We start from the raw sequence: 13888 nt of genomic DNA, 5'->3' as shown, positions 1-13888 counted from the left end.
AGGCATTTGCCTGCAAAGCTAAAGGACTCAGGTTCGATTCCCCAGGACCCACATAAACCAGATGCACAAGGGGGTGCATACATCTGGAGTTTGTTTGCAGTGGCTGAAGGCCCTGGCGTGCCCGTTCTCTCTCTGTGTACCTGCCTATTTCTGCATTTCTGTCTCTCAAATAAATAAATAAATATAAAAAAAAAAATTTTTTAAAAGCCAGGCATGGTGGCGCACTCCTTTCATCCCAGCACTCAGGAGGCAGAGGTAGAAGGATCACCAGGAGTTCAAGGCCAGCCTGAGACTACATAGTGAAGTCCAGGTCAGCTTGGGATAGAGTGAGACCCTACCTTGAAAAACAAAACAAACAAACAAATAAATAAAACAGGATGGGGAAAGGTTAGGATTGGGGATTAGCCTGGGATGGTGTCACATGGTAGAAGCACTAGGTATTCAGGAGGAAGCCATACCCACCGGAGTAAACTGAAAAGAAGTGAAAGAGAAGCATTAGGATGTCTGTTCTCTGTGCTTCCATCACCCACAAGGTGTTGCCATGTTATCTTCCTGAGAGATAGTTTTGCATTAGAAGTCTTTCAAGAAGTTTGGAGCAATAGAATGAAATTTAAATTATGCATAATAGTTGAGGTTGTCTCACATTTTTTGCCTAATCTTTCTTTGTACTCTGTTGGATCCCAAACAAATAGAGAATATTTGTCTCTTCCACTTCTATGACTTTATTTATTTACAAGGAGAGATGGAATGAGAGAAAAGGAATGTGCTCTAGGACCTCTTGTAATTGCAGGGGAACGCCAGATGCATGCACCACTTTGTGCATCTGGCTTTACATGGGTACTGAGGGATCAAACCTGGGCCATCAGGCTTCGGCTTTATAAGTAGATGCCTTTAAGTTCTGATCCATCTCTTCAGCCCCACTTCTATGACTATACTGTTGGCTGTTCTTTTGATGTCTACTCTGAAACTTCTTAATTTTGGGAGACCCCCTCAAATTACTCATTTGGAAGCACTTAATTTTTTTTTTTAATTTTTAAAATTTTTACTAGCATTTTCCATGATTATAAAAAAAAAATCCCATGGTAATTCCCTCCCTCCCCACCCCCCCACACTTTCCCCTTTGAAATTCTATTCTCCATCATATTACCTCCCCATCACAATCATTGTACTTACATACATACAATATCAACCTATTAAGTACCCTCCTCCCTTCCTTTCTCTTTCCTTTATGTCTCCTTTTTAACTTACTGGCCTCTGGTACTAAGTATTTTCATTCTCACACAGAAGCCCAGTCATCTGTAGCTAGTATCCACATGTGATAGAGAACATGTGGCACTTGGCTTTCTGGGCCTGGGTTACCTCACTTAGTATAATCCATTCCAGGTCCATCCATTTTTCTGCAAATTTCATAACTTCATTTTTATTTACCACTGGGTAGAACTCCATTGTATAAATGTGCCACATCTTCATTATCCACTCATCAGTTGAGGAACATTTAGGCTGATTCCGTTTCCCAGCTATTATAAATTGAGCAGCAATAAACATGGTTGAGCACGTATTTCTAAGGAAATGAGATGAGTCCTTTGGATATATGCTTAGGAGTGCTATAGCTGGGTCATATGGTAGATCAATCTCTAGCTGTTTTAGGAACCTCCACACTGATTTTCACAATGGCTGGATCAGATTGCATTCCTACCAGCTGTGTAGAAGGGTTCCTCTTTTTCCACATCCCCGCCAACATTTATGATCATTTGTTTTCATGATGGTGGCCAATCTGACAGGAGTGAGATGGAATCTCAATGTAGTTTTAATCTGCATTTCCCTGATGGCTAGTGACGTGGGACATTTTTTTAGATGCTTATATGCCATTCGTATTTCTTCCTTTGAGAATGCTCTATTTAGCTCCATAGCCCATTTTTTGATTGGCTTGTTTGATTCCTTATTATTTAACTTTTTGAGTTCTTTGTATATCCTAGATATTAATCCTCTATCAGATATATAGCTGGTGAAGATTTTTCCCCATTCTGTAGGTTGCCTCTTTGCTTTTTTCACTGTGTCCTTTGCAGTGTAAAATCTTTGTAATTTCATGAGGTCCCAGTGATTAATCTGTGGTTTTATTGCCTGAGCAATTGGGGTTGTATTCAGAAAGTCTTTGCCAAGACCAACATGTTGAAGGGTTTCCCCTACTTTTTCCTCTAGCAGTTTCAGAGTTTCAGGTCTGATGTTAAGGTCTTTAATCCATTTGGACTTAATTCTTGGAAACACTTAATTTTTATTAGTGTATATTACTTATATGAAATAGTTTGTTTCAGCTGGGTATGGTGGTATACACATTTAATCTCAGCACTTAGGATGCAGAGGTAGGAGGATTGTTGTGAGTTTGAGGTGAATCTGGGACTACAGAGTGAGTTCTGGATCAGTCAGCTAGAGTGAACCTAGAATACCCTACCTTGACAAAACAACAAAAAAAATGGTTTCATTATGACATTTTTATTCATGTATATCATGTGCTTTTAAATTTATTTAGAGAGAGAGGGGCAGAGAAAGAATAGGTGCACCAGGGCCTCCAGCCACAGCAAACGAACTCCAGACATATGTGCTACCTTGTGCCGTCTGGCTAATCTCGGTACTGAGGAGTTGAACCTGAGTCCTTAGGCTTCAAAAGTGAGTACCTTGGGCTGGAGAGATGGCTTAGCGGTTAAGCGCTTGCCTTTGAAGCCTAAGGATCCCAGTTCAAGGTTCAATTCCCCAGGACCCACGTTAGCCAGATGCACAAGGGGGCGCACGCGTCTGGAGTTCGTTTGCAGTAGCTGGAAGCCCTGGCGCACCCACTCTCTCTCTTTCTCTCTCTCTTCCTTCTCTCTGTTGCTTTCAAAGAAATAAATAAAAATAAACAACAAAAAAAAAGTGAGTACCTTAACCATTAAGCCATCTCCAGCCCTATCATATGCTTTGATCATATTTACCCATCACCGTTTCTTACTCTCCCTCTCGATGGTCCCACTTCTACTTTCAAGTCTTTTTTAAAATCTAAATTCTGCACATGAGAGGGGAAAAAAAATGTGTTCTAGGTCTGGCGTATGTTGTACACTACATACACCAGACCTAGAAAGGCACATTTTTTTTTTTCTCTCTCTGCTTTCAAGCTAATAAATAAAATTTTTAAAAAATGAAGAAACAGGGCTGGAGAAGTGGCTTAACAGTTAAGGGACTTGCTGGCAAAGCCAAAAGACCCAGGTTTGATTCCCCAGTACCCATGTAAAGCTAGATGTACAAGGTGGTACCTGCGTCTGGAGTTTGTATGCACTCGCTAGAGGCCCTGGCCCATTCTCCTCTCTCTCTCTTTGTCTGCCATTTTCACTCTTACTCTCTCTCAAATAACTAAAATACCTTTTTAAAAAATGAAGAAACACCTAGGGCATGAGTGAGACACACTGTTTAGTGTGTTTGTGAGGGAGATCCCAGAAAGGATTACCTGAGGGTGGATTTACACCCCCATTTGTTAAATGTGGGTGGTGACACCCTGTGGGCTAAGGTCCAGGGCTGAATAAAAAGAAAAATAAGACTGGAGATATGGCTTAGCAGTTAAGGAGTTCACCTGTGAAGCCTAAGGACCCCAGTACGATTTTCTAAGACCCACATAAGCCAGATGCACAAGGGCATACGTCTGGAGTTCATTTGCATTGGCTGGAGGCCCTGGCACACCCATTCTCTCTCTTTCTCTCTCTCTTTCAAATAAATAAAGTAAAAAAATTTTTTTTTAAAAAAGAAGAGAGCTCTTCACTTACACTCTCCTCCATGTGTGCAGCATCTTGTGATCCTCCTAAGCGAAATTCATCATGTCTATTCTCAAGATCCATGCCAGAGAGATCTTTGACTCTCGTGGAAATCCCACTATTGAGGTTGACTTCTGCACCTCAAAAGGTCTCTTCCGAGCTGCTGTGCCCAGTGGTGCCTCAACTGGTATCCATGAGGCCCTGGAGCTCTGAGACAATGACAGGATGCTCTACGTGGGGAAGGGTGTCTCAAAGGCTGTTGACCACATCAATAAAACTATTGCACCTGCCCTGAGTATTGTGGAACAGAAGATTGACAAGTTCATGATCGAGATGGATGGCACTGAAAATAAATCCAAGTTTAGTGCGAATGCCACCCTGGGTGTGTCCCTTGCTATGTGCAAAGCTGGTGCTGTAGAGAAGGGGGTCCCCCTGTACCGCCACATTGCTGACTTGGCTGGCAACCCTGAGGTCATCCTGCTTGTCCGGCTTTCAGTGAGATCATGGGGTTCTCATGCCGGGAACAAGCTGGCCATGCAGGAGTTCATGATCCTCCCCGTGGGTGCATCCAGCTTCCAGGAGGCCGTGCGCATTGGAGCAGAGGTTTACCACAACCTGAAGAACATCATCAAGGAGAAATATGGGAAAGACGCCACCAACGTGGGTGATGAGGGCGGGTTTGCACCTAACATCCTGGAGAACAAAGAAGCCCTGGAGCTGCTGAAGAATGCAATTGGGAAGGCTGGCCACACTGACCAAGTGGTCATTGGCATGGACGTGGCTGCCTCTGAGTTCTTCAGGTCCAACAAGTATGACCTGGACTTCAAGTCTCCTGACGATGCCAACAGGTACATCTTGCCTGACTAGCTGGCTGACCTGTACAAGTCCATCAAAGACTACCCAGTGGTGTCCATTGAAGACTCCTTTGACCAGGATGACTGGGAAGCTTGGCGGAAGTTTACAGCTAGTGCAGGTATCCAGGTAGTGGGGGGTGATCTCACGGTGACCAACCCAAAACGGATTGCTAAGGCTGTCGGTGAGAAGTCCTGCAACTGCCTCCTGCTCAGAGTGAACCAGATTGGCTCTGTGACAGTCTCTGCAGGCGTGCAAGCTGGCACAGTCCAAGGGTTGGGGTGTCATAGTGTCCCACCGCTCTGGGGAAACTGAGGATACCTGCATTGCTGACCTGGTCGTGGGCCTCTGCACTGGGCAGATCAAGACTGGCGCACCTTGCCGATCTTAGTGCCTGGCCAAGTACAACCAGCTGCTCAGGATTGAGGAGGAACTGGGCAGCAAAGCTAAGTTTGCCCGCAGGGCCTTCAGAAACCCCCTGGCCAAGTAAGCGGAGGACAGACGAGCCCTGGAGCCCTCAGTCAACACCAGCTGCTTAGACCCTGCCCCTGATGTCAGCATCCTGCCTCCAGGCCCGTTCTTGTTGTGCTGGACTTCTGTAGTTAGCTCCTGCCACCGCTTCCTTAGAGCGCGGAAGCTGCCCTGAACGCATGGGAGCCCTGTCAGATACCCCAGCTCTGTAATCATGTGATTGGTCCAAGTCATTGTTGTCACCTTTCTTCCCACCCACTGTCTGGAGCTCTCATGCCTCCAGTGTAATCTCCAGGGTGGCCACAGGCAAGATCCCCGGTGGTTTTATGCACAAAATAAAAGCCTCAGTGACCAAAATAAATAAATAAAAAAGAAGAGGAACAAAGTGAGCTGAGCCTCTGTGCCCAGCATTCTGTCCCTGCTTTCTAGTGATGATGTACTATATTCCTGTGAACTATGAGCCATAATAAGTCCTTTCTCCCATAGGTTGCTTTCTGTTGGGTATTTGGTTGCAGTGATGAGAAAAGTAACATAATTTTCCAAATATGCCTTTAGTCATATACTTTTTTTCTTTGGACACAATAGTTGTTGGCCTGAAATGTCTCACCCTCCTTTTTGCTCCTTGCTAGTGCAGTTTTATTTTATGCATATATATATATAATGTATTTGGGCCACAGTAACACCACCTCCCTTTATCATTGCCTATTCTTGTCCACTGAATGGTTCGCCCTAAATAGTCCCACTTCTACTTTGCTGCTTTTTTTTTTTAATGTGACCCACTGGAGTTTAATTGGGGTTGATTTCATGAGTATGGGGAAGGAGTTATTTACTGGAGCATGGGCACTTTACCAGTGGCTGTACCACTGAAGACAATGTCTCCCCCTCCCCTGGCAACCATTAATTGCTAAGACCCCCTCAAGAGAGGAGTTTTGGTACTGAAAACTTAGTCAAAAGCTGGTAGCTGGGGAAGTCCTAGATCCTTCATATGACAGAGTGTTGATGTGCCTAATCATGTGCAGGCTCTTGGAGGTGAGGACTGTAAGTCTAATGACCATGTTGTATGTGGAAGACAGTGTTTGCGCCACAGCACTATTCTCCATGTTCTGGTTCTCACATTCTGTCTACCGCCTCTTCTTCGCCTATTCTGCAATAATCCCTGAGCCTTGGAAGGTGTCATATAGATGCTCCATTTAGGGCTAGGCACTCAATACTCTTTTCTTCTCAACACTTTGACCAGTTATATGTCTTGAAAGTAGCCACCACCGACTCAAAAAGAACCTCTGACTAGAGCTGAGAGCACACTAATCTATGTGCATAAACATAAACAGAAGGCAATTTGATGGGCCCCAGTTAGTAAAAACAATAGTAATAGCTTCCCACAGGATCTAAGGCTGCCTCAGCTACTGGTTTTTGACTAGGTTTTCAGTACCAAGTATGAACTTTCTCCTGTGAAGTAAATTCAAATCCAATCATAGTAGTTGGCTGCCTCCATAATAGTCACACTACTATTGCATCAGTAATAGTCAGTTTTTAGGCTTTTCTGAAGTAGGGTCTCACTCTAGCTCAGGCTGACCTGGAATTCACTATGTAGTCTCAGAGTGGCCTTGAACTCATGGCAATCCTCCTACCTCTGCCTCTCAAGTGCTGAGATTAAAGGCATGCACTATCACACCAAGCTTCATTGCTTAACTTTTAAATCAATTTTATCTTAAAAATTGCTCGAGGGGTAGGGGACCTAGCTCTGTGGAAGAGTTCTTGGTGCAAAGCCATGTATTGGGAGTGGGTGGGGGTTTATTTCATTCATTGTTTCATTTATATGGGCCTTCAAATTTGTTGAGAATAAGTGACAGTAACAGGGTAAGGATAGTGTTTTATCATCATGCTGTTTTAATGAATCTTAATTTTAACTGTCTGCTTCAATAATTCTTTTTTTTTTTTTTTTGTAGAGAACCCATAGACATGAGTTATTTACTCCTCCGGTGATAGGTTCTTACCCTAATGAAAGTGGAAGCAAGTTCCAGGTTAGAACTTTGTCTTATATATACCAGTTTAATATTTATTAATAGTTTTGATTCATTGAATTTTAACTGAAAGTAAACTTGTGTAACTGTTTAGCTGTCACATGTGTGCCCCTCCACACATACACAAAGACAAAAACAAAATAACAAGACAAAGATTAGCTTCTTAGAATATATTTGTAATCTTTAAGGCTTTTTTTGTTTTATTTTAGCTTAAAACAATAGAAACCTTATTGGGTAGTACAACCAAAATTGGAGATGTGATTGTTCTTGGAATGATAACTCAGTTAAAAGAGGTAAGTTGTATTTGCTATGCATTAGACTTTTATTTTCAGACTTGGGCTTGTAAAATGTTGTACTGTAGGGTATTTCTGTAGAAAGTATAAGAACATATTCTTCACTGGAAACTTGCCTCAGTAACTAAGTCAACTTTTAGCTGTGTTCAGTTTTCTGAGTAGTCTTGTGCAGGTGTTCAATTTGCATAATCTGAGATTAGGTTCTTTGTGACCTTCGGTTGAACCTGAACTGAGTTTCTGCACAGGCCAGCTACAGACCACATCCTCGCCTTGCAGGTCACTCTCTTAGATGCAAACATCTGCTGCAGCCTCTTGGCAGGTGGCTAAGGTCCTTCTTGCCCCTAGTGGCCCACCATAGTTATTCCCTCCTCAGTAACTGTGAGGGGTCTAAATATCAATTCAATTTTAATCCCAAGTTGACAAAGAAAACATAGAAATCTGAACTAGCAATTGCTGATGTTTATCCAAAGTATTCAGTTGTCAAACTTGTTAGTATTTTAATTATTTGTCATAGTATTCATTTTTATATAAACAATGAATATAATTCTGTTTTAGGGGAAATTTTTTCTGGAAGATCCTACCGGAACAGTACAACTGGATCTTAGTCAAGCTATATCCTTTGCTTTAACAACAACAAAACTGTTACAGGAGTGGGAGACCACCTGCTCAGCATGAGTGATGACCTAGGTTCAATCCTTAGCAACACACACACATACAAATTTAAAAAATAGGTTATATAGACTGGGGTGTCAAGTATTACTACCATATAGTGGTAGCATAGGATTATAAAAGGGTTTTATTTATTTATTTATTTTGAGGCAGAGTTTTACTCTAGCTCAGGCTGACCTGGAATTCACTATGTCGTCTCAGGATGGCCTTGAACTCATGGTGATCGTCCTATCTGTGTCCCCCAAGTGCTGGGCACCGTCCCCGGCAGGATTATAAAGTCTTTTTTCTTAAAATTTGTTTGTGTGTGTATGGAATACTATGGTCTCCTGCTGCTACAAATAAACACCAGATATTTGTGCCTTTTTTGTCTTTTGCTTTATATGGGATGCTGGAGAATTGAACCCAGGCTGGCAGGTTTTGCAAGCAAGCAGCTTTAATCACTGAGCCATCTCCCCAGTCCTTTTACTTACTTATCTGGGGACCCTGGAGGAATCCCTGAAGAAATTTATAACATAATAATAGTATCCTATACCCTTAATATATAAACCTAAACTTTTCAAAGCTGTCATCTAAGCTGTATATCACTTCACTTCAGATGTGAAATTTTAAAAATACCTTATTGCCAGGTGTAGTGGCGCCCAGCAATAAATTCTAGGTCAGCCTGGACTAGAGTGAAACCCTCCCTTGAAAAATTAAAAAAGAAACCCACAAAAATAAAATAAAATAAAAATATTATATTATTTGTTTATTTGAGAGATGGAGAGAGAAAATGGGCACATCAGGGCCTCTAGCCACTGAAAATGAACTCTAGATGCATGTACTACCATGTGCCTCTGGCTTACATGGGTACTGGGGACATGAACCTATGTCCTTAGGCTTGGCAAGCAAGCACCTTAACTGCTAAGCCCCCAAATATGAGGTTTTTGAGTTTATTATTTAGAAGTCCTTTAGGAGGGCTGGAGAGATGGCTTAGTAGTTAAGGCACTTGCCTGCTAACCCTAAAGACCCAGGTTCGATTCCCCAGTATTTCATTTGCAGTGGTTAGAGGCCCTACTGTGCCCATTTTCTCTATCTGCTGCTTTTTCTTTCTCTCTTAAATTAAAAAAACAAAATAATAAACAACCTCCACCACCACCACCACCACCACTCCCCAAAAAAGAAAGAAACGAAACCAAGTTAAAGCCTTGTGGAGCTCAGAATGCATTTGACCTGGTTGCTGCTGCCTCACACAGAAATAAAATTCTTTTCCTGATAAGTTGTGTACCAGTTCCATAGTGGTCTATACACAGAGGCATGCTTTGTCTTAGCAGAAGGTAAGTATGCCCTTTCCTGTCTTCATTGTTTTCTAGTTAAAAACAAACAAACCAGAAAACACTATATTAGTGTTATAGCCAGCTTCATGTTGCTAGCAGAAAACACCCAACCAAAAGCAGTTAGTTTGTGGGAGGAGAGAGTTTATTTTGGCTTATAGACTTGAGCGGAAGCTCCATGATGGCATGAGCAGACAACAGCAGCAGGAGAGTGTGCCAAACACTGGCAAGTGGAAGCTGCTATAGCACCCATAAGCACACACCCAACAATACACTGCCTCCAGAAGGCTTTAATTCCCAAAATGCCTTCGGCTGGAGACCTAAGCATTCTAAACACATAAGTTTATGGGAGACACCTGAAGCAAGCCACTATAATTAGGTGAGATAATAACAGGATATAGTTAGGGAGAGCATTCTTTTTTTGTTAATTTTTTTTGGTTTATTTTTATTTGCTTATTTGAGATCGACAGACAGAGAAAGAGGCAGAGAGAGAGGGAGAATGGGTGTGCCAGGGCCTCCAGCCACTTCAGACGAATTCCAGATGTGTGCGCCCCTTTGTGCATCTGGCTAACGTGGGTCCTGGGGAATTGAGCTTTGAACCGGGGTTCTTAGGCTTCACAGGCAAGTGCTTAACCGCTAAGCTATCTCTCCAGCCTGAGCATTCGTTTTTGAGGAGTATATTCTTTTGTGTATGGGTATGTGCATACCACATTTTACAGTGCATGTGTGGAAGTTAGAGGACAACCTTGTGGTGTTGGTCCTTACTTTCCACTTTGAGATAGGGTCTTTTTTTAAAATTTATTTTATTCATTTATTTGAGAGAGAAAGGGAGAGAATGGGTGCACCAGGGGCTCCAGCCATTGCAAACGAACTCCAGTGCATGTGTCCCCTTGTGATCTAGCTTATGTGGGTCCTGGGGAATTGAACCTTTGGCTTTGCAGGCAAGCAACTTAACCACCAACCTTAACCACTATATCTCCAGCTATCTCTCCAGCCCGAGATAGGTTCTTTCTTGTTTGCTGCTACAAACACCAGACTAGTTGGTGCACAAGCTTTGGGATTCTCCCTGCTCTGCTTCCTATGGCTATAGGAGCATTAGGATTATAGACTGTGCACTTGACTTTGGGAGGGCTCTGGGGCTCTGAGCTCCTGTGGCCATGCTCATACGGCAAGCACTTTCAACCACTGAGCCATACTCAAGCCTCCAGAATCTATTCTGTTTTCAAATTTTTACTTATTCACTTGCAAGTGCATGTCTGTACTTGTGCTTATGTATGCTAGCATCTGTTGCTGCCAGATGCAAGTGCCACCTGTTGTATTTGGCGTTTATGTGGATGCTGGGGTAGTCAAACCTAGCCCCGCAGGCTTTGCAAGCAAGAGTCTTTAATCCTGAGCAATCTCCCTTGCCCCCTGAGAGCATTGTAAACTAACTCTTAAAAGTAGGCTACTAGTTACCTTATTGTGGTGAGGAAAATGTTTTGCAATTAGGTAGTAGAGCTAGAGGCACAACTTGGATGCATACTGAAACCACTAAATTGTATTTCTATTTGACATGTGAACTATATCTTAATAAAGTTTAAAAAATATCTTTTAGACTTTACTTAGGGTCCTATAGTGAAACATTTCCTAACTTATATAACTAATCTTTTTAAAATATTTATTTATTTATTTATTTGAGAGACAGAGAGAAATAGGCACACCAGGGTCTCCAGCCACTGCAAACAAACTCCAGATGCATATGCCACCTTGTGCATCTGGCTTACGTGAGTACTAGGGAATTGAGCCTCGAGGTCCTTAGGCTTCACAGGCAAGCGCTTAAGTGCTAAGCCATCTCTCCAGCTCCTATAGCTAATATTTCTACCCCAACATGTACTGTGGAATATCTTCCCAACACATTCACAAAGTACAAGGTTTTACTTAATTTATTTGGGAGAGAGAAAGAGGCAGGTAGAGAAAGAGAGAGAATGAGTACATCAGGGCCTCTAGCCACTGCAAACAAAGTCCAAACACATGCACCACCTTGTGCATCTGGCTTATGTGGTTTCTAAGGAATCAAACCTGGGCCCTTAGGCTTGGCAAGTGCCTTAATCACTAAACCATCTCTCCATCCCAGGTTTTACTTTTGAGTTTTATTTCTATTTCATTTAGTTTTACTTTCACATTTAGTTTTAAAGTTTAGGCTCTGTGGCTTGAAGTTATATAGCCCAGTGGGATTGGCATCTTCTGTAGTTAATTCATGGGACATGAGATTATAGTATCATTTATGTAACAGATTTGTCCTTTCAAACAAAAGTAATTAAACCAGTGAAAATAATGTGTTACTTCTCTCATTCTCTTTTTTCTTTTTTAGGTTGGTTTGAAGATCAAGTGTTTCATGTCAGTGCCTTTGGGTTTCCACCCACTGAGCCATCGAATACTACTAGGTATTAAAATGTTTGCTTTAAAACTATAGAAATTTTGTGATACTGGCAGTAGTAAGTATAGGATAGCTTGTCAGTTATAGGGCTTCAGGCTTTGTGTCAAAATGGAAAGAGCAATAGATATCTTCTTGTCTTACTGATGGAAAGTTCAAGGGAAATAGGGGAGAGTGAAACACTTAGAAAAAAGTGATTCCTGTGTTCATAGAAAGGCCTTTTTCTTTTTCTGAGACAGGGCCTTGCTTTGTAGCTTTTACTGGCCAAGAACTCACATCACTCTTCTTGCTTGAGGCCCCCCCAAGTACTGGGATTACAGGTGTGTACGGCCATGCCTTTTTTTTTTTTTTTTAAAGTAGGATCTTGTTCTTGGAATTCATTATGTAGTCGTCTCATCTCAGGATGACCTCAAACTCCAGTGATTCTCCTACCTCTGCCTCCTCCCCCCCCCCCCATGCTGGGATTAAGGGAAGTGCCACCACGCCTGGCTATTTTTGTGTTCTAATTAATGAAGTGATAAGAGACAGATAAGAGGCTGTTGGGAAGATGGCTCAGGGGTTAAAGCTGCTTGCTTGCATAGCCTGCTGGCCTGTGTTTGATGCCCTATTATCCATGTAAAGCCAGATACACACAATGGTGCATGTGTCTGGAGTTGAGTTCATTTGCATTGGCAAGAGGCCCAGGAGTGCCCATATCTTTTTTTTTTCTCATTGTCTTTCTGTCTCTCTCTATCTCTCTCATAAATAAATAAATAAATGAATAAATAAATAAATAAATAAATGTTTTAAAGCCAGGCATGGTGGTGCACACGTTTAATCCCAGTACTCTAGAGGCAGAGGTAAGAGCATCACCATGAGTTTGAGGCCACCCTGAGACTACAGAGTGAATTCCAGATCAGCCTGGGCTAGAGTGAAACCCTACCTAGAAAAAAACAAAGTAAATAACTAAATAAATAATATAGTTCCTTAATGCAAGTAAAATCATCTCAATGTTAGAGCTATTTCAAAGGGACCTTCTCGGAAACAAGGGATGTGTCGCTTTGTGCTTGAGCAGAGGTTGAATGGTGTACAAGTTGTCGTTGGGGATGTGAGGGTTGGATGTAGTATGCAGACCCTCCCTCCTCTAGTTGTCAAAAAATAGTTGGATTTCCAATATTTAAGAATGAAAGGCCAGCTAGGAGTGGTGGCGCACGCCTTTAATCCCAGCACTCGGGAGGCAGAGGTAGGAGGATTGCCGTGAGTTCGAGGCCACCCTGAGACTCCATAGTGAATTCCAGGTCAGCCTGAGCTAAAGTGAGACCCTACCTTAGAAAACGAAAAACCAAAAAACCAGAAAAAAAAAAAAAAAAAAAAAGGCCAGGGCTGGAGAGATGGCTTAGTGGTTAAGGTGCTTGCCTGTGAAGCCTAGACCCAGGTTCTATTCCCCAGGACCCATGTGAGCCAGATGCACAAGGTGGCACATGTATCTGGAGTTCATTTGCAGTAGCTGGAGGCCCTGGCACACCCATTCTGTCTCTCTCTCTGCCTCTTTGACTCTGTTTCTGTCACTCTCAAATAAAATAAATAAACAAACAAAATATATACATATAATGAGAGCCAGGCATCTCAGCAATTGGGAGGCAGAAGTAGGATGATCGTCATGAGTTTGAGGCCACCCTGAGAATACATAGTGAATTCCAGGTCAGCCTGAGCTAGAGTGAGACCCTACCTTGAAAAGCTAAAAAAAAGAAGAAGAAAGAGATATCAGGGCTAGAGAAATGGCTCAGTGGTTAAAGGTGCTTGCTTGTAAAACCTGATGGCCCAGGTTTGATTCCCCAGTACCCACGTAGAATCAGATGCACAACATGGTATGGTACATATGTCTGGAGCTCATTTGCAGTGGCAAGAGGCCCTGGTGCACCCACACTCACTCAATCTCTGTCATCTCTCTCTCTAATAAATAAAATATTTTTTTAAAAAAAGGTGTGCCAGGCATAATGGGGCACGCCTTTACTCCCAGCACTCAGGAGACAGAGGTAGGAGGATCACCATGAGTTCAAGGCCACCCTGAGACTACTGAGTGAAATCCAGGTCAGCCTGAGCT

The 13888-nt window shown here is 42.5% G+C and overlaps 1 protein-coding gene and 1 pseudogene across 3 annotated transcripts in view; both read left to right on the top strand.

The window, feature by feature from the left end:
* Pole2 (DNA polymerase epsilon 2, accessory subunit) overlaps positions 1-13888 on the top strand; it is a 60961-nt gene that overhangs the window by 22536 nt on the left and 24537 nt on the right. For all 3 annotated transcript variants that reach the window (XM_045154961.1, XM_045154959.1, XM_045154960.1), the window contains 5 exons: positions 7046-7120; positions 7330-7413; positions 7969-8025; positions 9347-9395; positions 11743-11815. In XM_045154961.1, the coding sequence (XP_045010896.1) occupies positions 7046-7120; positions 7330-7413; positions 7969-8025; positions 9347-9395; positions 11743-11815 (338 nt within the window). The remainder of the gene's footprint in view (positions 1-7045; positions 7121-7329; positions 7414-7968; positions 8026-9346; positions 9396-11742; positions 11816-13888) is intronic.
* Positions 3833-5210, top strand: LOC101614435 (annotated as a pseudogene).

The sequence above is a fragment of the Jaculus jaculus genome, chromosome 7 (genome assembly GCF_020740685.1).
Source record: "Jaculus jaculus isolate mJacJac1 chromosome 7, mJacJac1.mat.Y.cur, whole genome shotgun sequence".
NCBI lineage: Eukaryota > Metazoa > Chordata > Mammalia > Rodentia > Dipodidae > Jaculus > Jaculus jaculus.
Note: the sequence above shows the minus strand (reverse complement) of the source record. Positions and strands in the feature narration are given on the sequence as shown.